The sequence below is a fragment of the Strix uralensis genome, chromosome 3 (genome assembly GCF_047716275.1).
Source record: "Strix uralensis isolate ZFMK-TIS-50842 chromosome 3, bStrUra1, whole genome shotgun sequence".
NCBI classification, from domain to species: domain Eukaryota; kingdom Metazoa; phylum Chordata; class Aves; order Strigiformes; family Strigidae; genus Strix; species Strix uralensis.
Window position 1 is genome coordinate 70,634,200 of NC_133974.1, and position 22,297 is coordinate 70,656,496.

General features: G+C 40.0%; 1 protein-coding gene across 2 annotated transcripts in view; it reads right to left on the minus strand.

The window, feature by feature from the left end:
• Window positions 1–22,297, minus strand: part of TIAM2 (TIAM Rac1 associated GEF 2) — a 92,097-nt gene that overhangs the window by 38,761 nt on the left and 31,039 nt on the right. The window contains exons 9-13 of one of the 2 annotated variants that reach the window (XM_074862781.1): window positions 18,225–18,392; window positions 15,450–15,555; window positions 14,902–14,979; window positions 13,906–13,998; window positions 12,677–12,937 (exon numbers count right to left, since the gene is read on the minus strand). In XM_074862781.1, coding sequence (XP_074718882.1) covers window positions 12,677–12,937; window positions 13,906–13,998; window positions 14,902–14,979; window positions 15,450–15,555; window positions 18,225–18,392 — 706 coding nt within the window. Of the gene's footprint in view, window positions 1–12,676; window positions 12,938–13,905; window positions 13,999–14,901; window positions 14,980–15,449; window positions 15,556–16,645; window positions 16,699–18,224; window positions 18,393–22,297 lie in introns of those variants that run through there. The other variant, XM_074862782.1, reaches the window with a different exon arrangement.

Genomic DNA, 22,297 nt, shown 5'->3' on the forward strand with positions numbered 1-22,297 from the left:
CAAGCATGTCAAGTGTTATCAAATGTCAAGCACTATGTAGGTGGTGTAACCACCCCCTTTCTCAAACTACAGCAAGAGGGTGTGTTTCCACCTGCCACTCTACTGACAACAATAAATTGAACAAAAAATTCCTTCAAGCTCTACACAAGATGACAACACAGCAAAATTAAATGTACTCAAGTCTCTCACTCCAAGACTAACTAAGACCACTGCAGGGGATAATTTTCAGATCTAGCAGGAGCAGCAGTTCTGTGCATCACTTGGTAACTATCCTCAGGAAGTAAAGAAGCACTCTGACAGGCACAGGCAGTCTTGACCTCGGTAAAAATATAGCGACTACACTATGGAAAATTTGGTTTCCATTCTGCAACGTATCTAAGATTGCAAAAACAGTTTGCTTTGTATCAGAATGAAACCATGTCCTTTTACACTATGCTATTTTATTTTTGTCAAAATGCTGAGAAAGAGACACCACAGAGCAAAAAGAAGTAGCATGACACCAGGATATTCATCCATGATGTAGGAGAGAAAGATGAAGTCTCCTGCTCTGTCAGATTCAGGCGAGGAAAGTGAACCTGGGTCTGTCTCAGCTATGGTAAGATGGTTGATTAACAGCTAGTATCTGTGAGTCTTCCCTGGTATCTCCAGCTCCACCTGATCCACTTACTGTATCACCAAACATTCACTACAGCAAATAGATTCAGACTCTAGAGCTCATGGCAAAGCTAGTCCCATAGGACGCAACTGACCTAGACCAAAATCTGTCTGTTTGCAACAGGGAAGAATGAGGCAGGATAGCAATTAATGACTAGAAAATGATCGCATCTGAGGTGGGTGCAAACTGAGTTGCACTCAGGCAACTCAGCAGAGGATTAAACTTCCTTTAGCTCTCAACATTTAAAACCTGGCGAATGAAATTTAAACTCAAGAGAACGGATTTTAATAAATGATTCAACTGATGGGGAAAAGAGGATGATGCTATGAAGCTGGTGAATAACAAGCAATAGCTATGTTTAAAGAAAGAATGAGAATGTTGGGGAAAAGTAACACAGAAAACCACAGATCTGTGACCTACGTAGTAACCTAAGGCTTTCACAATCAATTCAAGGAAAGAAAAATTTAAAATGTGGAAATAAATGTAAAATTATATACATACAGTATGTGTAAACAGACTGTGTCAAATTAACCTGACATCTGCCTTTGATAAAAGATGTTTTTAAAGGCAAAGAACATAGGATATGTCCAACCTTCTGGAAACTTAGTTTAAAAAAAAAAAAAGAAAAAAAGAAACCATATACTATCCCAAGGGAAATTATTAGCTAAAACAAAAAGGATAGAAATTAAAACAAGGCAGAACTGGCTAGCAGGTAAAGATAACAATAGATCAGTCTGAATAAACTTCTAGGCCTGGGAGAGGCTAATGGTAGATTTTGTCCAAGGTGGGTTTAGGGACCAATTTTACCCGGTATTTTCATTATTTGTCTCAGCAAAGAAAGTACAATAGGAAGTACTCTGATTAAATACTCAAATCATTCCAAGTTAATACACAGTATTAACTAAAAGCATGACTAGAGATGCAGAAAGGAGATGCATGATGACCTTGAAGATGGAGCCACAGTCCCAGAATGAAATCACACAGAACTAAATTTCAGGGACCAGTAAGAACAATTTCTTAAATAAGCTGTGGCTCATCAGTTGGAAACATGAAAGGAAGAAAAGTGTGAAAGTATGGAGAAGGGGTTAACAAAATGTAGTTTTGAGCTAGAGCTGCTTAAGCAATGGTCAAGGCCAGCAGATACTGATCAGTTATAACACTGGCCAGGAATATGTCTATGCTGGCAATGAGAAGACTGGCTTTCAACCATCATATGAACAAATTTCTGGAGCAGGCTTACCTGCGAGCAAAGAATGCAAACAGTCTATCCTGTTTTAAAATGGAATATGATAAACGTATCAGTAGGGTTGCTGAAAGCCCTGACTAGCAGAGGACTGGATTCACTGAGTCTGGAAATTCCTTCCCATCCTAGGTTCCTCTGTCACCAACGTAGCACAAATATTACACAGATGCCTAAATGCAGTTGCCAGAAGCCTCTGTTCAGTAAAGCACAAAAAAATACTTCAAATTTCATTAGTGCTGGTGTGTAAAGATCCTGGCAAAGAGTGTTTATGACTAAAAGAATGCTTGTATCACAAGTCCATATTGGTGAAGAAGCCCTGACAGCTGTCCTATACCCCAGTCGCTTACCGATTCTAGCTCAGATGTTCATCATTAACTCTAGTGGTTACTCTTCTACAAACTGATCTTTCTCTTGTTTGTAGTTCTCTGGCACTTGAGAGGGAAATGGGGCTCCCACTTCCCATCTTCTCTGCTGCGGTTTTTAATCCGCAGTAGTTATATGCTTCAGATATGGCAACACACACACACAGAGCTTCAAGCAATTATGATGGGCTTTGTCTAGTCTGTAAAAGCACATACCCCGACCTCAGATCAGCATTTTGAAACACTGGTATTGTCCAATGATTTCAGACAGATGTTGCAAAACAGCAATAAAGCAGGCATCAACTTATTTCTGAGAATATTAATATGAATTTTAGCTTGAAAAAAATTAGGATCTGTAATTATGAGGAATTATAGGAGGTCCAGTCTATCCACTAGAAAAGAATGTATTCAATATTTTCACTAATTCCCAAATGCTCTAGAAACTGCCAATAAAACACAACACAGCCAATCTTCAGCATGTAAGATATTCTCCCTCTCTTCATTACAGAGAGTTTCCATAACATGGCTGCATGGTTTAGATGGAAATGAGATATTACATTTGGGTAATAAAGTTAAGCCAGGTGTATGGAAAGCTGCATTTTTCATTGTTGTGTGAATTCTCCAGACTGATCAGTTAATTATGATAAGCTTGCAGTTCCCATATTCTTCTAGCCAATGTAACTATCAAGAGAAAAATAAGCTTCCAAGTGAAGATAACAAATATTTCCAAAATCCCTGGTGCAAATAATACTAAAGTCTGAGCCAACTCTCATAAAGGTACAAAGCCTTGGTGGTCTTAATGCCTTCAGACTTACTGAAAAACAGGGAGTGGTAGATGAGGCATTCCAGCATTGCCTGGAGAAGAGAAATATCTGCCTGGTGAACTCGAAAAATGCTCCCTTGGAGACTAGTACTCATAACTTCAGTTAAACGGTTCAGCCTGGCAAGTAGCACACATGTGCTTATTTCTTTTGGTTCAATACAACTAAATATATTTCAGGTTTTCAACAACAGTATACTTACTCTTTTGTAAGTAGTTTTGAAGTTAAAAAATAGGTATATAAGCATTTCCTTCTGTATCCTTTTCCTTTCTGAAAGACTTCAAGAATATCTTTCAAAAAGTAACAGTTGATCCAAAGGAATTTATTGAATGGCTTTCAAGAGACATTCTCACAATCTCTGTTAAAGAAAGCATCCAAGTTTCACCAGAGAGATATGAAGGGTTCTGGGTTCACTAGTTCAGTTATGAATAACTCATATGTCTTGCTTATGTGAGGATGAGGTCTTTCAGTTCTTTAGCTCATGTTATCCCCTGGGATCAACATGGAAGGGGCACCCAGCAGCTGGCATCCAGGACAGAGCTCATGCAATATCTGCAGTCCTTTAAATTTCTGTCTAGGTTGTGAAGAGAATATTAACTGTGGTCAGAAACGAGAAAAGCAAGAGAGTTCTAGGAGGAGAAGACAAACTCCCATGCAAGATTAATTAACTGTCCCAGAACAATCATTTGCACTGGAGAAACTGTTACTAGAAGTGAGGAGGGTCTAGAAGATGAGGTGTGGGGATAAAGCCAGATAGGTTTAGCAAAGCTGTGATACAAGAGGACATTAGAATTGATCCAGGGTTTCCATCATGAAGGCCCAGGTCTGGAAACATCAGGAGGTGTTTGGAGGCATACAGTTCTTTAAGGCCTTCATACAAGAGCAGGTTTTCTTCTCTAAATCCTCTTTGGCCAGAGAAGGGTGATTATAAATTTGGTGGTAAGTCAGCTGAAAAAAATCCAGAGCCCATAACACAAGAATGGTCCAGCTCAAGTGACATGTGGAGAGCTGATTTCCACCTAGGAAAACTGCACTGAAAGGTCCTACTTTACCTCAAGATGTTGATCTATTTCCTCTGTATGTCACAGCAGCAAATAAATAAACAAATAAGTAAGTATTTTTTTGCACTCTTATGTCCTTTCAGTACAAGCCTTGACATATGAAAAATGGCTGCTACACACTGAACTTATTCATGAAGAGTATTTACAGCCACATTTGATTTCTAGACCAAAAGCTGTCTCCAGGTAGCTTCTGCATTAAGGAAACAGATCTAAGGGAAGGCAGGTGCAGCCACAGATGAAAAATATCTATTGAAACACATCATATCCTCCACCACTTCAAGCTGAAAGCCAATGCAGTTTGATTCACCTCTCATCTTCACTGGGGTTCTCTATGAATCTGAGCAAACGACTGAGGTACCACGGACCCTAAATTCAGATTCTTATTAATCTCCAACCAAGTTTTCCAGAATTATGGGAGTGTTCATGTTAGCTCAGTTCAGTAATTTTAACTGGAATTTATGTAAGTTTTTAACTATGGCACAGTGCCAGTTCAGTTGTTTCCCCACAGCTGGTACTCACAGGCAAGTATTACTACTTAAGCATTCACACTCCAATGCTGGAGTAAATTCAAAACAATTTGCAGGCAGTAACTGTGGTTATTAACTGTACAGTGGTTTACAGCTTTCATGCTGCTTTAACCAACAGTTAGAAAGACAGTGAAATACTAAATTCATTACCAATTCAGAAACCCCTCCTCTTTTTTTGCCTAGAAAATTTTCAAGTTCTTCTGAAAGCCTTTGACCTAATTCAGATACCAACTATCTCAAATTCTCATTGCTAAATTAACATGACTAGAGTCTACTAATACAAGTAACTTTAGTTTCTAGAAAACTAAAACTAAACATGTTAGAGAAAAAACAAATAAAATGTACTGGATTTTAGTAATTCAGAAATTATTTAATCTCTGCAAGGTATTTTGGCTTTTATCACTTGTTGCTGTCCTAGGCATTTTGTAACTTATTTTGGGACTGGCTGGAAGGTACGCTCTCAACAGCTTCAAGGCTGTAACAAATGACTCTTTGGTGTAGCTAGAAACTTCATTTAGGAATTCATTCAAGATGTTAAATCTGGAAAGAAAAATTAGCATACAGCTGTCATAACATCAGTCTTCCTACATAGGGTTCTTCAACACAGAATTATTAGATGTCTGTCGCTGACAAGACTGTTATCAAACAAGACAAAAGTTACAGGTTCCCTTCATGGCCCCTCTCATCCATATGTTTTGGCTTCAGGGAACAAACTATGAGACATCAGAAGCTGCTCTACATGCTTCCTGAAGGACAGATGCAACCAGGCTGCTGCTTTTTGCAGATCTGATACTGCCTAGACAAAGAGAAACTCATACTTCTGGCCAGGGTCTGAAATGCTCAAGCATGACAAGTCTCTCTCCTTTGTTGTCATCCTTCAGTGAGGAAAGTGATGCTTCTTCTTTAAACACTCCACATTTTCATATTTAGAAAAAGCCAGTATGTTCATGCAAATATTCTTGTATCATACAGCTTGCTTAAGACATGTTGGGCCACATGCTGAACAGTGGCTTAGCTCCAGTCAGCCACCTACTTCTGCAAGTGTGACTTTCTGTAGGCTGCTTTATGCTCTCTTTTTATGCTCTCTTTTCTTTTTTTCTAAATATCTGCAGAAACATCCATTTTGAAGCTGTAGCGGCGTCCTTTAGATCCCTTGGGAGTTTCTTTGTGGGTTAACTGTTCATCCTGAAGCAAAGTAATTTGATTCATTTGCTAATTCAGTAATCAATAGGAGATACAAATTAGCAACATAATAGGAAATAGCTGCCTGCACTTCTGTAGCAATGCCTGATTAGTCCCTGCATGTCAATGGTATGTTTTATAGGGTTATTTAACTTCCTAAACTTTCTCTGTCCAAGTATCTGCCAGTCACACAGCTGTTCAGGCTTTTCACTTTTATGCTTAACAATTCATACTGGCTTCTCAAACTGTTACTGAAATACATTTGTTTCCTAAATGCATAACAAATGCACTTCTTAGATGCATTCTTTCTGGAGGCCAACGTTAGTTGTAGCTAGTGCATCACCCTTCTATTCCAGTTCAACAGCTGGAGATGTGTGGCTGTGGTGTGGAGGAGGAAGACACAGCAGAGCCCATGTTGGGTGGCCACCATCCTCTCTACAAGTCTCAGCAAAGGCTGCAGCCCACTGCTGCCATTATGTCTTCCAGGCTGAGGCTGCTGGACATGCAGGAGTGCTGTCAGTGGCTCCTCTCCTGGTTTCTGCTGCTACTGCGGGATTGCTCACATCGGACAGCTTTGGCCATTCTCAGAGGTCATTTGCACCAAGGAGATTTGGAAAGCAAATGGAGCTGGCCCTGTCAAGGTACCAAGTGTACCACCTTAGTGGTACATTTTCTTCTCCATCTCAGATTTATAGGCACAAAAGTAATGAAAACAGAAAGGAAAAAGGGGGAAAAAAAGGTACTTAATAGTTTAGCAAGAATTTGTGGCTAGCTTCAACAGTTTTTATAATTACTCAACTTACCTCTGTGAAACACAGAACATCTGCTGTTTGATGTGTTTTAAATTATGCCTAAGGCACTGGTCTGTATGTGGGTGTCTCTAACTTTATCATCATTAATAAATCTCCTTGCTGTCCATATTGTCACTCTACAGAATTCAGTAGGATGGGCAATGTCATGATTTATGCCTGCATATTGTCACTGAGCCAGAAGGTGCAGCTCCACAGGGTTTAATGGAGTTTACACCAGGAAAAAACAATTTGGCCCACTGACTTCACAGAAATTAAATCATAGCAGCATGTAGCAACGCAGAACAGAACACCCTTTCAGTAGAAAAGCACAACGAAGAGCATTTAAGGCAAGGCTGTCCCATTTTATAGCATAAACAATCTTTTAATTTGCAGCATACACATCTAGCAGGAAGCCAACAGGACAGTTTGTCAAGTGCCAGCAAGAGCTCATTAAACCACCACTCTTGGGAAACACTCTGTATTGCAAAACACGCAGTAGGCAACAAGTGCTCCTATGGATCCAGGTTCTGAAGAGGCAAACGCTTTCTTCAAATTAACCTCTACACTGCTACAGTCCCAGGTATAGAGGCACAGGTCAGATCTAGTCTTCTCCTGGTGACTCGCAAGAGCGTGGTATAAAGACACTTACATTAATGGCACATAAACGGCTGGAGCAGGAGTCAACCTACCATGGTTGTACAAGACTACTGTAAACACACACCTCACCTCTGAGCTCGCTTTGATGAACAGCCACTACCTGTTCTATCACATCTATTCACATCTATGGGGCTTCCTGCTGAAGCAAATTGGGTAATGAATTAAAAAAAAAAAGAAAACCCAGCAGAATCACCGATCTTCAGGCAGATAAGCAGTCATGCTGCATAGACAACTACATGTCTGTGTAAAAAGAGGCACTGCTTTTCTAGTGTGTTGCCTCACACCATGCAAAACCATCAGATATCTGGTATTAGATCCACCAGGCAAGAGGGAGCGATGTGTGCAGACCTGCACAACTAACACAGACCAAGGCCTGCTTCTAACAGGACTGTGGGTGTCCTTGGGACTCAACAAGCTAAGAAGCAATATTCACCTCTTCTGCGCTCAAAAGGGTTTCCTGTGAAAGAATAAAAATAAATTTCTTTGACTTCTCACACATGCATCGCAATGAAGGCCATGTCCTATAGCAGGAAGAAGAGAATTTAAATGTCAAAACAGCAACTAGGCAAACAAACAAGACCTGATTTGGGAAGAACTAAAAGTAGAAGTTATTTCAGAAATGTTTTCAGTTAAGTTTTAGTTTTACTTTTGTTTACGAAATGCTTTGAACATTACATTAAAAGAAGCTTACGAAATGCTTAAAAACTATGGGCAAACAGCAACAAGCAGAGTGGTCTGAGCCAGCGCTCCAGGCACAGCACCCAGCTGCTGGAGGCTACAGACCACTTTGTTTCACATCTTCCTGACTTTATCTCTTTTCTTAAGAGGGACACACTGGTCTTTCTGATATTCAGGGTGGGTTGGGGCTGGAAGAGAATACAGGGAGTGCTATCTGGAGAGGCATGTGTAGCGACAATGCATACAGCCAGCTGGCTGCAGAGCCAACCTCTAGTCTCCCTTTTCCTCCTTCAACTCAGTGGTATCTGACAAAACTGAATGGAGCAAAGTTTTCTGGAGAAGCTGTGAGTTGCAATTACACTTTGCAGCGGCATCTAACCATCTAGTGAAGCGTGTTTGAAGCAGAAAGTACCTTTGAATTGAATCCAAACCAATTATTATTACAACCACATTTTTAAAAATAATTTAGTCATATCAAAATTAAACTTGTGGCTGACTGATGTGCTTTGCTTCTGTGCATGGTGCATGCTTACTGAGATTAAAATCAGAGGTGGCTCACATCTTGGGAAACAGAAGAGCCACTTCCTATGTGAGGGTTCCAAAACTGATAGTCCTCCTGAAGTGGCTGCATTTTGCAAAAATACCTCAGCGTTTAGCAGATCAGGAGTTGAAATCTAATTGCTCCTCTCCAACACACATCCCAGCTACTTGTCAGACAGCACAAAGCCTGACTTGCTGACTCCAGCCATGCTTTATACAACGTGAAACAGCTTCATCAGGAGCGACTCAAACCGGCATGACCCAGCCCACGCTGCTGACCGGGGATCAGCGCAAGAGGTGGGAAAGCTGAGGGCAAAACCCATGCTCCAAAACGGCTAGAGAGGTGCTCTGCAGGAAGGTCGGCTGGAAGAGAGCTTAGTGCCTCTGACAGTAGCTCTCCTTGCAACCAGGTCTCCCCTGGCACCTGCCTGCTTGCCACTCCTCCTCCTCCTCCTCCTTACCTGGCTCTGGCCCTTGTCAGACCTCTGCACCCGCCGGTTCAACTCACTGTGTTTGCAGGAGGAAGGGAAAAAAAGGTTTTCTCCTTAATTAGCTTCATCAAAGGCTCCAGCAAGTGCCACTGACAGCACAGGGGTGGGATGAGTGCTATGGGGCTGGAAGGTAGGGCTAAGGCGGTGCAGGGGAGGAAGAGGAGGAGGAGGAGGAGGAGGAGGAGCAAGCCTCCCCCTTGTCAGCAGCACCCAAGCCTTCTTCACGGCTCCTGGGGCCACACCTCTAGAAAGATGGGCCAGACAGAAACCCAGACCCCACACAGAAGGTAAGTGCCCTACCCAAAGATGAGGAGTACAATGGGGAGCAAAGGAAGAGTATGTTCATCTTTATTTTTTTTATTTTCTTTTTTTTAATGATTTCTTTCCCAGTTAGTTCTCTCACCCTTCCAGATGAAAATGTTTCTTCATGGAAACTTGTTAAAGCATATCCAAACTGCCATCCCCCACTTACTTCTTTTTTTTTTTATTCCCTTTTAATCACAGAGATCTATTTACAAATTAAGGTTGATTTCAACAGTGTCAGCTAACCAGAAATGACAGCTTTTTTGGCAAAAACCCACTTGCTGGGGAAAAAAGATAATTGCCCAACTCTGACAGCAACTCGCATACTGCAATGGGTTTTCACACCTACTAATACTTCTACCTCCTGCCTCAGCACTCTATAGATATACCATTAACCCACACAGGGTTGCACTAAATATACAGTTTTCAATTCTCATGCCTTCTCTGTTGTTTATTCCTCAAATATCCATGCCATCTTAAAATGAGGCATTTTTTTCCTCCACAGTTGTAAGAATTCCAGTCCAATTCCCTCATTTTTTAATTCTACACAAATATTTGTTTAATTTCCTTAGCACTGGAGCTTGAAGCAAATTTAGTTGCTCTGTTATTTGGTTTTCCACATTCATGAGTGCATTTTTTAAAAGTATTTCATCTCATTTCTTTTCCAGGATAAGCTTATTACTAGCCAAGCAACTAAGCAGCTAGCACATAGCATTGCCATGTGGGAGATCAAATGATATGACCACAGCAGGTCCAAACACAGCTACAAGGGTATAGCAACCTCCTGGAGCAAATGAATCACTCTCACAGAAAATGTCCTGGGAATGATTTTTAGGAGTGGCAGAGTTAGTGGCTTTGGAGAAAGTCAATCACTTCTCTTCTGTGCAGTATAGGCTGCCAAAGTTTGCCACAAGGTATAACTGGGTATCCTCAACATGGCAGAATACATAGGAAAAGGCATTCATCAAAGTTATGCTAAGCAGTTACAAAACTGTAAACAAATGTGGACCAACTATTACCACCCAAGTTATACGAAGTATTTAAAGTAAATTCTGTTTTGCTTTTGCCTGGTGGTTGTCACCAAGCACCAGGCAGGCTATTACCACATGACTCAGTGCTGAGAATTTTCATTTTCCAAGCACTTCGTTAATTTTAGTTCATTAATCCTCACAGTACTCTAGAGAGATAAATAGAGTTAGTTAATTTATAAAAACATTAAGGTTTTTAACTCCAGGTATGTACCTTGGACCAAATTGTGCTTGATTTTTGAAAGAGGTCCCCCTCTGCTGGCACTAAACAACTTTCAAAGGTGCTGCCCTGGAAGAACAGGCTTAACACGGACATGCATATGTCAAATTATTTTTGAAAACTCCCTCAACTCTACCAAAGGAGACAGAACAGTATTAAACACTGGATGTGAATGTAAGAGTCTCTGGCCTCCAAATCCCTGCTCAGATCATTAAATATCCCCTCTCTTATCTAAAAATCTTACTCAATTCCTGAGTAACAGCACATAGAACAGTTAATCCCTTTATGATTATCTATTAATTCAAATACCACTTCAGTTTCCATTTGAATCCAATCAGGTGATCACACACTAAGCACTGAATTCAATAAACATGAAAGTCCTTCTCCTGAAGCTTAATTTAGAACTATTTGTTCCCTTTCAGAATAAAATAAATCTTCCTTAGATGCTTTTAAGCAGAAAAGCAAATATACTATGTCCCTTTATCCACTAGTGCTTAGAATATAATACATACTCCAGTAATTTCCTATTATAATGGAATATTTGCACAGGTTGCAAATTTATCCCGGAGGAATGAGGAATCTAGTGAATGGACACATACATTTATTATACTGAATACTCCAGGTAATGCTGGCCTATGATATCAAGCCAACAAGCTGAATGATAGCCCTGGTATAATTATGTAATTAATTAGCTCTATCATAATTTTTGTTTTATGGCACTAACTTTTATGTGCCACTAGTCAATTTAATGGCATTTTAAATTGAAGTAAGGCCCCTGAGAGAGATGCTACTTACTGTATCACAAATCTTGTATTCAGATTTCTTTTAATTTCAAAAGATGACCTAATAAAACTGCTTTATAATTAAATCCATTCTAACAACTTCTCCTATGTGATTCTTTTTCTTCTCCCATTTTTAATTACGAAAAAATTCCAATCAGAAAACACTTGCCACCGTAATTATATACAAAAATCAGCGATATCTTTTTGTACTCTTGCTGCTCTCCTCGCACAGCAGTGCACCCCGGCTACCTCTTCTGCAGAATTTTACTAGCATCCCCCAGAGGTGCAGTGAGGAAACTGCACCTTTTACACTCAAGGAACTAGACTTAAATTTGCTTCCATCTTGTTTGAAAAATAGTCAAGGCGTGGGAAGGAAGGGGAGCAAATCCCCACGTACTTTCTATTTCAGACAGGCGTTTACAAGTATTCTGGTATCACAAGATGTACTTTTCATGTAAAGTAAGATCAGCTAAAGGAATGGAAGGGTGACCACGGCTCTCCTCCACCCAGTATGGCAGTGCCCCTCCATGTGCCACCTCCTATTTCCAGCTGAAAAGGCAACCGAGCAGTGAGCACTGGCAGCTTCCCTGGGGCTGAGGGGCTGTGGTGTCATCCAGGAGCAGTCCTTACCACGTAGGGTTTTGGCACCTTTCCTGCCTGATGCTCCTCATATGGAAATCCATCAGGATCTCACCCTGACACAGTGCTGTTAGGGTATGTCCTCCATGCAATACTTAATACAGTGGTATTACATTGAATAAGAAATATGAACAGGTAGTAGCAAAACAATCCCTACGAAAGCTGTTTTCATATGTTTTCTTCTACACAGTGAGCAGCTGTATCCATCAGGAACATGATAATATCACTGGGTGGGAGCAGAGCTAAATGACTCCTTTCTGCGCTGATGATGATTATTGCATTTAAGGTACCCTTAATGTATGCAGTACTTTACCATATGTAAAGCACGGTAAACACAGAACAATACTTCTGCCTCGGAAAGCCATCACATCATTTCAACCACCTGTGCCTGGGAAATGGATGTATTGGAGGTACCCAAGATGACACACAATATAGTTAAGAGAGTGCTTGATAATACTGGATGGTGCAGCTAAACAGATTAAAACAGTATCATTTCCCTGCAGAAATTATCATATTCTGTTCCATTTCTACTTTCTAGAAAATAATAAAATAACAGACAGATATGGAGCATAAATGGAACTTGAACAATTTGTACTTGGGTTTCTCAGTAAGGCAAGCACAGATTTTTAAACATAATTGAGTTTTAAAAAACAGCGATATTGGAAGGGACGTGAAAGAGGACTGTCAACCTCTTACCATTTGCTGTGTTCTTTCTGAAGTTATCTAGAAACTCTTCCAGGAGCTGTGACTGGTTTGGAGGGGGTAACAAACTCTTTGGGTCCCTGGAAATGTCGCCATCTGACCAGGACGCACATAAGGGTTGCTGGGTCCCACAATGGTTCATTCTCAGAGTGAGCATTACGCTTCTCTCTGAAAACAACTCCTCCATCTGCCTGAGGTCAAGATCAGACACAGCCTCTCCATTTATGCTCAGGATTTCATTATCTACTCTGAGCCCTAGGAACATGTGAAAGGAAAGAAATAAAAAAAAAAAAAAAAAAAAGAGGGAATATAAACTTAATGGGTCACAAACCAAACCTTATGCTGATACACCTTTTATTTTTGCAGTTTTAATTCAAATAGCCTAATCCTACCACAAGTCCATTAGAATCAACAGCAGCTTTATTTGTGCTATAATTATGTAGATGGACCTCATGCTTACTCTGATAGGTGCTACACATAGTACAGCAATCGAGTTGTTTCTTTCTAAAGATACTACAGAATTTGGTGGGTGGGAGGGCAGCACAACTTTTAAGATTAGAATAGAGGCACCTCTCACGACTCAGATACCACCAGTGTACAGCACTATAACACTTATTATCTGGGAAGAACAAGGCACTAGTCACACAGATCAAATCATTCATGCAAAACTGGAACAACAGCGGATGGAGTCTTTAAACAGCGGCAACCGCTGCCTTTCAAGGTCAGCAACAGTCAAGTGGTCATTACCGTCAGGTAGCAAATGAAACTGTCTCCATTTTTCTGGGTTTGTCTCTCTGCTTTTCAGAGAGCAGAATGCATCTGATCCTGCTGTGCTGATGAAGAGAAGCACGATTTCTGAGCAGCACAGTAGAGAAGGCACTCACAGAAACGCATGCAGAAAACTATGTGGGGGAGAGAGGCTACTTTTCATTGCCCACAGAAGTGGAAGTGTGAGATGAACTCTTTCTCCAGCCTGTTCCTCTGTGCAAAAGCACCTGATTAGATGGCTGAACACAGACTTTGTCTCCAAAGGTGAAAGGATAATTCAGTCACTCTGTGTACATTATCTTTCCTAATATCACATACTTCCCATCGTCTTCAGGATAGAAAACTATGAATAGTAACCAAGAACCACTTCAGACAGCAGTACTAAAGCTCCTTCATGTTTTGGGACTTAAAAAAGATAATGAAGTACAGTATTAAACATAAATATGATACAATACCTTCCTTGTATGCCAGTCCATCAGGGAGGACATCACTTACATATATACGGGTGAGATGCTGATGTTCATCAACTTGCGCTGTGACAGCAAAGCCTGAAGTAAAAGAGGTTTAAATGAAACAAACCTTCTCAGAACCCTTTCCTTTTATTTTGTGTATTTAGTAGACTCTACACAGAGGGAGGATGCTTCTCTTGAGAACACACCCATGGAGCATAGAAAAATTATTACATTGTTTCTCAGAAAGTTAATAGGACTTTTCAACTTCCAGTAAATGTCATGCTGTGCTGTAAAAAAACACCAAATTACATTTCAAAAAACCAGTTTCTACCTCAGCCCCATATGACATTTCAATAACACAGCTAATCATTACGGTAAGAGTTGTGCAGTGTGTCCATCAGACATAGAGGTGTCTTAAACAGATTCAAAAATTGGAAACCAAAACTATAAAGCAGCAAATCCACCAATCCCAGTGAGTGAGACAGCCCAGAAAGGAATACTTTACACCACCAGACTTGCAGCTAAAGAACAGCACAGATCTGCCTTACAAAGGTATCTTTGCAAGGTACGTAATTATTCTTAGGCATAACTGCCTCCCACGGATAAAAAGCCTGTCAGAATTTGTATCAAAGTACCCTCTGTTGATACTGTGCCAACAGAGGATCCCACTAACAAAAACCAAAAGGGCAGACCTTGATCATGGCCTGACTGAGATCAATTGTATCAATCCTGGCAAAGGACATTTGTCTTCTGACAATTCCGTGCTTGAATTATTTGTCCAGAGCAGCAGATTATAAAGTGGACCCTTTCCAAACATAAGAAATGAGCTTGCCAGTGTAAAACAACCAGTTTGGGTCTTTTTTATAATGCCTTGAGTCCTTTGCAGACTCAGACTTTTGAGCGATCAAGGATGGCTCTACCTGTTCTCAGGGACAGAAAAGTCCTGAAGAGAGAAAGTAAGCAATGATAAAATAAAAAGAAAAATTCCTGAGAGCTTACCAAAATCACTTATGTTTTCAGTCTTTGTAAGATGGACGTGATAAACATTTAATGGACAAATTTCTATTTCATCATACACCTGTTGAAAAAAAAACATAACAGAAGTCATCAAATTATGAAACCGCATAGAAACTGCAAGCATCAAAATCCAGTGGTACAGCATGAGAAATAAGCACAATATTCTTTGCATCAATAAAGAGCCAAAACTTGCTGTCTTTACAGAGAACTGTGTTACTGTGCAAACGTCACCGGTATCAGTGGGACTAAATGCAGAGTACGCTAAAGATAGAAAACCCAGCCTGGAGTAGAGACTGACACTTTGCTTTTGTACCAGAAGCCCCACTTAAATGGTTCTTGAAGAGAGTGTTTGCAGGGCCTAACCACCCAAATGTCTGCATAGGCATAGACTGTGTGAATGAGGATGGCAGAATGCAATCCAGGAACAGCTTTAAAACCTTATTTTAGATCTAAATCACACATATCCATAGGTGATAATACAACTGTAGCTACAGACATCATGGAGCTTTATCTAAAAGGAGTCACACTTTCCTGGTCTACTATGTATTCATATGGTTCAGGAGCACAATATTCAGTATTTTCATCAACGAGTCTTCTGAGTTGTAGGCCATAGTGTCTTGGCTCCAGCTGTTTCATCTAAGGAATAAAGAGAATGGGGTTTGGAATTTTTATTTATTTCCAGAATCCCAGAAGACAAAGATGTGACACACACAGAAAAAGCTTGTTAGAAATCATGCAAAAGCCATCCTCAACAAGTCATTTCCTAACTATTTTTGTGGTATAAACAAAACTAGCTGCATTACTTAGAAGACAAGGTTTCAAGTGCAATTTCCATTTTCCCTTACGATCCTCCCAATTTCTTTCATAAACACTATGTCTTGGCTATTAGATTATCTGAGCACTGCTATATGTTCCCAAAGGTATCATAACCATTTTCTGTCCTTTTGAACTTACGCTCACAACCATCTTTTTCAGTCACTAATTTTAGTGACTCAGTTCTGCTCAGCAACTTTTTCTTCTGATGGACAAAATGTATATGCATGTATGGGCTTTAAGAAGAGAGGATGAGATGCGAAGCAGGTTCCCTAAGGATTTGCCTTTATTGAATTTTATTTTTATTGCTGGGTTTCATCTATGATCAGAGAGTTTCAGCTATTTTTTTTTGCCACATGAGGTCAAAACAAAAATCCTGTCTCAACAGGAAGTCAAAGGGAAATTGGAATATTCCTAAAGGATATTAGCCTGAAAGTGTTGAGCTGCTGACGGGAGTCTCCCTGAAAATCAGGATGCTGGTGAGACCACTGCACAAAACATTTCAATTTAGCATATTAATGGAGCAACATTTCTAAAACAGGAGGAAGCAACATTTCTAAAAGAGGAGGAATGACTGTCTCCCTGAAAGTTATTTAACCTCTTTAATGCATCTCTGTAGCTTACAAAATCCAAATCTACTGAGTATCTAGCAATTACCTTAACATTTTATTATGTGTAACAGTTTACAAGTTACATGTGTTCTGTATCCTGAACAATTGTATTCAACACCACATTTTTTTCTCTACGTGTTATCCAAAAGCCTCAGATGGAAAACAGAAATGAGAAAAGTATAAACCCCATAAAGGATGAATGAAGGGAAAAAAACCCCACAAAACCAACCCCTTTGAACTTTATGCTTATACACATAACATTCAAACATGTTCTGTTAAGAAGAAAGATTCCTTACACTCACCAGAGCAGAATGAAAGTGTAAGAAGGAAAAGAACCAGGATAGATGAGCAGAAAGTATTCAGCATTAGAGAATGCTTATGAAAAGCTTTACACACAGAATAGAAAGAAAAAATAAAACAGAAAACCATTTAAGAAAAAATCAAATAACTTAAAACTAAGTTTTCATGCGATACAGACAATGAAAATTAAAAGTCAGCTTTACAATTACAAATATTTTGGAATGATAGAGTAAGAGAGGTAAGGAATTTCCTTTTCAACTTAATGTAACGTTTATAAATTTTATTTCCTCTTTCAGGGGTCTTGCATTTTACTGTAACCACTTCCAAATGTTTCAGCTCTATCGTGCCATCTCGTGGTCAAATAATGTCTCAGACAATCCCTTTAGCCTGACTAGGTACAGTCAACTTTTAAAAAGTAAAGCCAGGCATTAAACTGTTTCTCTAGGATTCAGTCTCCATCAGAGAAAGCAACAGGAAGATAATTTCTTCTCAGTGATGCCATGGAGATGCATTGTGACTTGGCTAATTCAGTGTGCTTATTTTGATTTAAAAACTATAGCTCACCCTGGATTCTTAAAAATTTGTGTAATTTAATAATTTTTTGTTTGTTTACAACAGTACCAGGTGCAAAGAGCCATTAAATTGGGTCCTTTTCTCCATTAGAAGTCTGAAAATTCATTAACTTCTAAGCCAGTTGAATGAGCTCACCTGGAAGTTCACACTAACCTATGCCAAAAGCTACAGCTGGATTTTGTACAGAGCAGGGCTCCTTTTTTTCCTGTTTTTTCCCTTTACTAATGAGGTAAATAAACTATATTTACCAGTTGTCAGAAAGCAGAACTTGGGAGTAAAAAGTTAGTTTTTCCAAAAAGCTTGTTTGCATAATTTAAGTGCCTTGCACTACAAAGTTAGAGCTAAATTCAAGCACTGACACATGTAGAGACAAAGGTGCTAGGTACGTTGAGATGTTCTAGAGGTGCTGGTCTTTTGTCTATAGTTAAAATTGGTATTTCTACTTTACCTTCTACCTGTGACTCAGTTTTCTGTCCCAAGATTTATAGCAATTCCTTTCAAATCACTGGCACTAACTTTCAGAAGAGAATGCACTCTTTGAAATTAAGTAGAGATGGTATTTAATTAAAAGCTTAAAAGGGTTCTTTAAGAAGCAAACACATATGATAACCTTTGTCACAGCAGTCTTAAATGTCTTAATCTCCCGGCATTAACTCAACCAGTCCCCATTACTCTCTGTGATTAACTTGTACAGAACTAGGTTCACTGCAGCAACAACACAGAATGGACATGTGCTGAGATTTCTCAGGGGCTGACTACCTGGTAAACCATCACCACTCTTTAAGTATTCACTGCGCGCTGTCTCAAGCAACGCTTCTTGAAAACGCTGCTACCTTGGCTACAATACATAAATAACACAACTAAAGGAAACAGAGCAATGTACCTTAATACAGTGACAGAGAGATGCTGGTATTACACTCTCACAATTTAGGCATCCTCTGATGTATTACATTCTTTCTCAAGTCCACAGCTATTAACAAGGTGCAATCATACATGAAAAGTGAGTACCTTGCACGCCAAAGACAAAACATCTTCCACCCTGTGCTCTGGCTTGAGGGTCAGTGCCACTCCCTGGCCATCACAGAAGTGAACATACGTCTGTGTCTCCCAAGCACTCTCCTTCTGAATGCTCTCTGGCACTGAGCAGTAGACATTCAAAAAGTCATCAACTTGATGCTGGAAACAAGGGAGAAACATACAACATATGTGGATGTTGTAAAAAAACCCCAAAGTACAATTACATTGGCAGTTTGCAGTGGATATGTATTTAGACATGGTACTCTGTATTTCCCCATGGCAAGACAGGGACAGAGTTCAGTTACCTGCTCTCATTCACTGTTGAAGACTTGATTTTCTTGAGAACAGATTGCACTCCCTCTGCATTCCCATTATGGGATGGGCTTTTATGCCTTTATCTTACATTAATTGTCGATTTAACTCGAAGTGAAAATATGTAGCTACCTGATATTATATTGCAGTGGGAATAAATTCTTAAGAAGAACTGACCTCTACAATTTTACCTAATTAACAAATGCAAAAAAAACGGAATTACTGCAATTTTGACAGAAAATTATAATATAGTAAACTTCCAGCAGAGAGCACTGTGGAGCAAGGCTTGCCATAACATAATAAAGGACTAAAGCAGGAATAAAGTGTTCCTACTCACAGTTTTAAGAAGGTATTGTTTCAGAGGTAGCATAGGGTATTTGCCTGTTTACCATTTTGCTTCACATTCACTCCAAAGCCACTCCACTAGATCAATTAACAACATCCACCCTGAATAAATTCCCTGTTGCTTTCTCACACTTCATTTTCACACTTTTTCCTGTACTGCACTTCAGGCTCCATGTTTCAAAGGAAGCCACACAAGGAGAAGAAAAACACTGAGAGCTGCTCAGAATTTGGAGTTTCACCTATGTATTTGGGTCTGCCTATTCAGCACGTCACTGAAGTACCCACATAAAGGCATTTCGGTTTACGCAGATAGGGTCCCTCAATTCCCCTTGCAGTCACTGGAAAGGGACAATAACCTTGTAAAGCAGCAGAACTGCCACCCAAGACATATCTTAAGATACGTCTGTTCTTAGGAGTGCCTACCTCCCTGATGCTTTCTCTTTGCATTTCTGTTTGTTTGTTTGGGTCACGGGCAGGGGTGGGGTGTTGTTGCCTATATAAAGTCCCTTGATTATGCAGTTCTTCCTCCTGGCTCTGCAGGGACACAAGCACAGGGGTGCACTGCAATTAAAAGCTGCAGTAAGATCACTGCACAGAGACTGCTTCCCATGCTGCACGCAGCAAAGTTATTGACAACAATCTATCAGTAGCAACATAGAGACCAATATTTTTTTTTTTCCCAAATAACAACTGTGGCTGTGAAAATGATGTAGTAAGCAATCCTATCCAGGTAATTACCAAACAATGCAGAAATTCAGGTTGCAGCCGACCCAGAGTATGGCACAATAAAAATTTTACGCCAGACTAACACTGGTTTTGGCAGAATAATGTTAATGAACTAATGGCATTCACAAATCCTGTATCTCTTGCTCAACTGTCCCTTTTAACTAGCTGAAAACGAAATTTCAATTAACACAGGTCCATGGAAATCCTACTAAAATCCAGTAACTACTATACATAACAGGAATCCTGTTATGCTACTGCAATTAATGAAGTGATGAAATCTACACCAGGTGAAGCTTCCCCTCGGTGGCTGTGGTTTCAGACTGCTCTTCAACAGCAACTGGTGCTGTTGAAGAAGATAATTCCCATAGAAGCGTGGTCCTCTCAGAAAGCACTAAATCAAGTGCCTGGGAATAAATGCTGACCTCCTTCCACAGTGTAAATAACAGAAAGGAGAAAGGGCAAGGCAGGCAGGCTGCAAGAGTTTAGCAGGAATGAATCAGACCGAATTCTCCAGCGGCTTCTTCCGGTGAAAACCGAAGCTATGTTGCCTCAGCTAGGGAGATGCTCCCAGAAGCTCAGAGGTTTGTAACTACCAAAGAGGTTTACTGCACTGCAACAGCAATTCTTCAAATCTGTGTAACTGAAATAGATCTCACTATTGCCAGAGATCAAAAAAAAACCAAACCCCGAAACAACAGAGGATTAAGGTGATGCAAAAAAACCAAACCCCAAAACATAGAGGATTAAGGTGATGAGAAATGGGATTAAAGCTACATTTTTTCCGGAAGCTTTTAAGACAGGACAGAAAGTTCTGCAGCCAATGTGTGATACTTCCCTTTCCTTGCCACGTACGCTGGTGCTCAAGCATACGCCTTGAGATAAACTCGCCTCTGTTATTAAACATGACTATGTTCCTTAACTGCAGTCAAGGTACTGTTGCTTCACCCATATTTTCCATCTCAGAAAATCTGACATGAAAAGGGATTTTTTTTTTCCTGTTATGCCTGCAGTGACTAATTCTACAATAGTTCATTCATTCATTGCCACATAAAATTATAACAACCCATCCAATTTTCCAGAAATAGGCGCCAGGATTTGCAGACTGTCACACGTTGTGCCACAGGGCTGCTGCAGGACCAATAGGTTACTTCATAATTTCCTCCCACTGTTTGCCTCTGGTTTTAGCATCCTTTTCAGCGAAAATACAGCCTCCCTGGCAGACTTCACTATTCGTCATTCGCTGCACTCCGCAGGTAGCATTTTATAAAAGTTTTGATGCTGTTTTTGTTTTTCATTTGAAAGCAGCCAGTGAAACCAGGCTGATGCCAAAGTAACGGTTTACAGAGTTATGATGAATCATTTCTGAGTTGTTGTATGACTCATCAAAATGTCAAGATCTTAAAAGTGCCCACACTATATTTTAAAATCCCATTAAAAAAAAGGTTTGAGAAATAATGTTGAGATGATAATAATAATAATAATGTTTTTCTAGAAATAAGGTTGTGTTCCAGAGCTCTGCTTCAGGACCTAAATTGGGGTATTTTCTAGACTTGAAACACAACCCTGCTAAACTTTGTAAGTCTGGCCTAAAATCTGCGGTGACGTTGCCCCCCTGACAGTCCTGGGGAGCAGGGCTGCAAGCCCCTGCCTGAATTTGGAGAAAGCTGCTTTTACCCAGAGCTGGGTCAAGAAGCCAGATGTCATCACTTCCCTGACATGGCACCAAAGGGAGGGGACTTCATTCTGACTGCTCCCTGGCACCTTCAAAAACTTTCTCTGTCTCCTCACAAAGGTTCAGGAAGAGCAAACGCTCTTGTTAGGACAGGAGACCCACAGCAGACCCCACTGCACAAGGCAGCACCGTTGACCTACCAACCCCAAGGGGGTCGGTGTTAAACTGAGGGACTGGTGTCACAGCCTTTTGAGAGAAACTTTCAGGGGGTGCACACAGGAGATTTTGCTTCTTCTCAGTTTTAGGAGGGACCAAACCTTTCCGAGTTTTAACAGGATTGGACAGGAACAAATTGTGTTTGCTGTTTCTGAGGTGGGAAACGGATGCCATCTCACACCACATCAATAGTACATTCTGGAGGAATTTGTAAGTGTTCTCTACAGGAGATCATTTCCCCCAGAAATCCCTCATAATTATAATTTATTTTGAAAAGAGAGGGGTAATTTGGTTTAAATACTTTCCCACCCCAGGAAATAACGAGTGGACAACTAAGGAATTCAGGTGTTTCAATATACTTCTTCAAAGAACAGACAAAATGTGAAGATATTTTCAGGAAGCAAAACAGTGTTATAGGATTAGCTGCTGTCAGTGGGAGATGCCGCTGTCAGTGGTATAACTTCTGCATAATTACATATTTCTTTCTTATCTACCCATTAAATGAATGCACGTCATGAGAAAATAAACCATGTAGCACATAATGATGCAAAAAAACCCAACATAAAAACCTATGAGAAATCATGAACTTTGTCCAAACCTTCCTCACGAGATTCATTACAGCTCTTCATTATAGTTGATCACTTTCAAGAGCAGCATTTCATTTTAAATACAGATTTTGACTTTTTGTCTAATACCTGGTACACACACTCAGCTGAAAGGGAACAGTACTGTAGTATGATTTTTTTTAAAGTCTTCTTTCAAGTTTTAAACTGGAATGAGGGAATATCTGGTT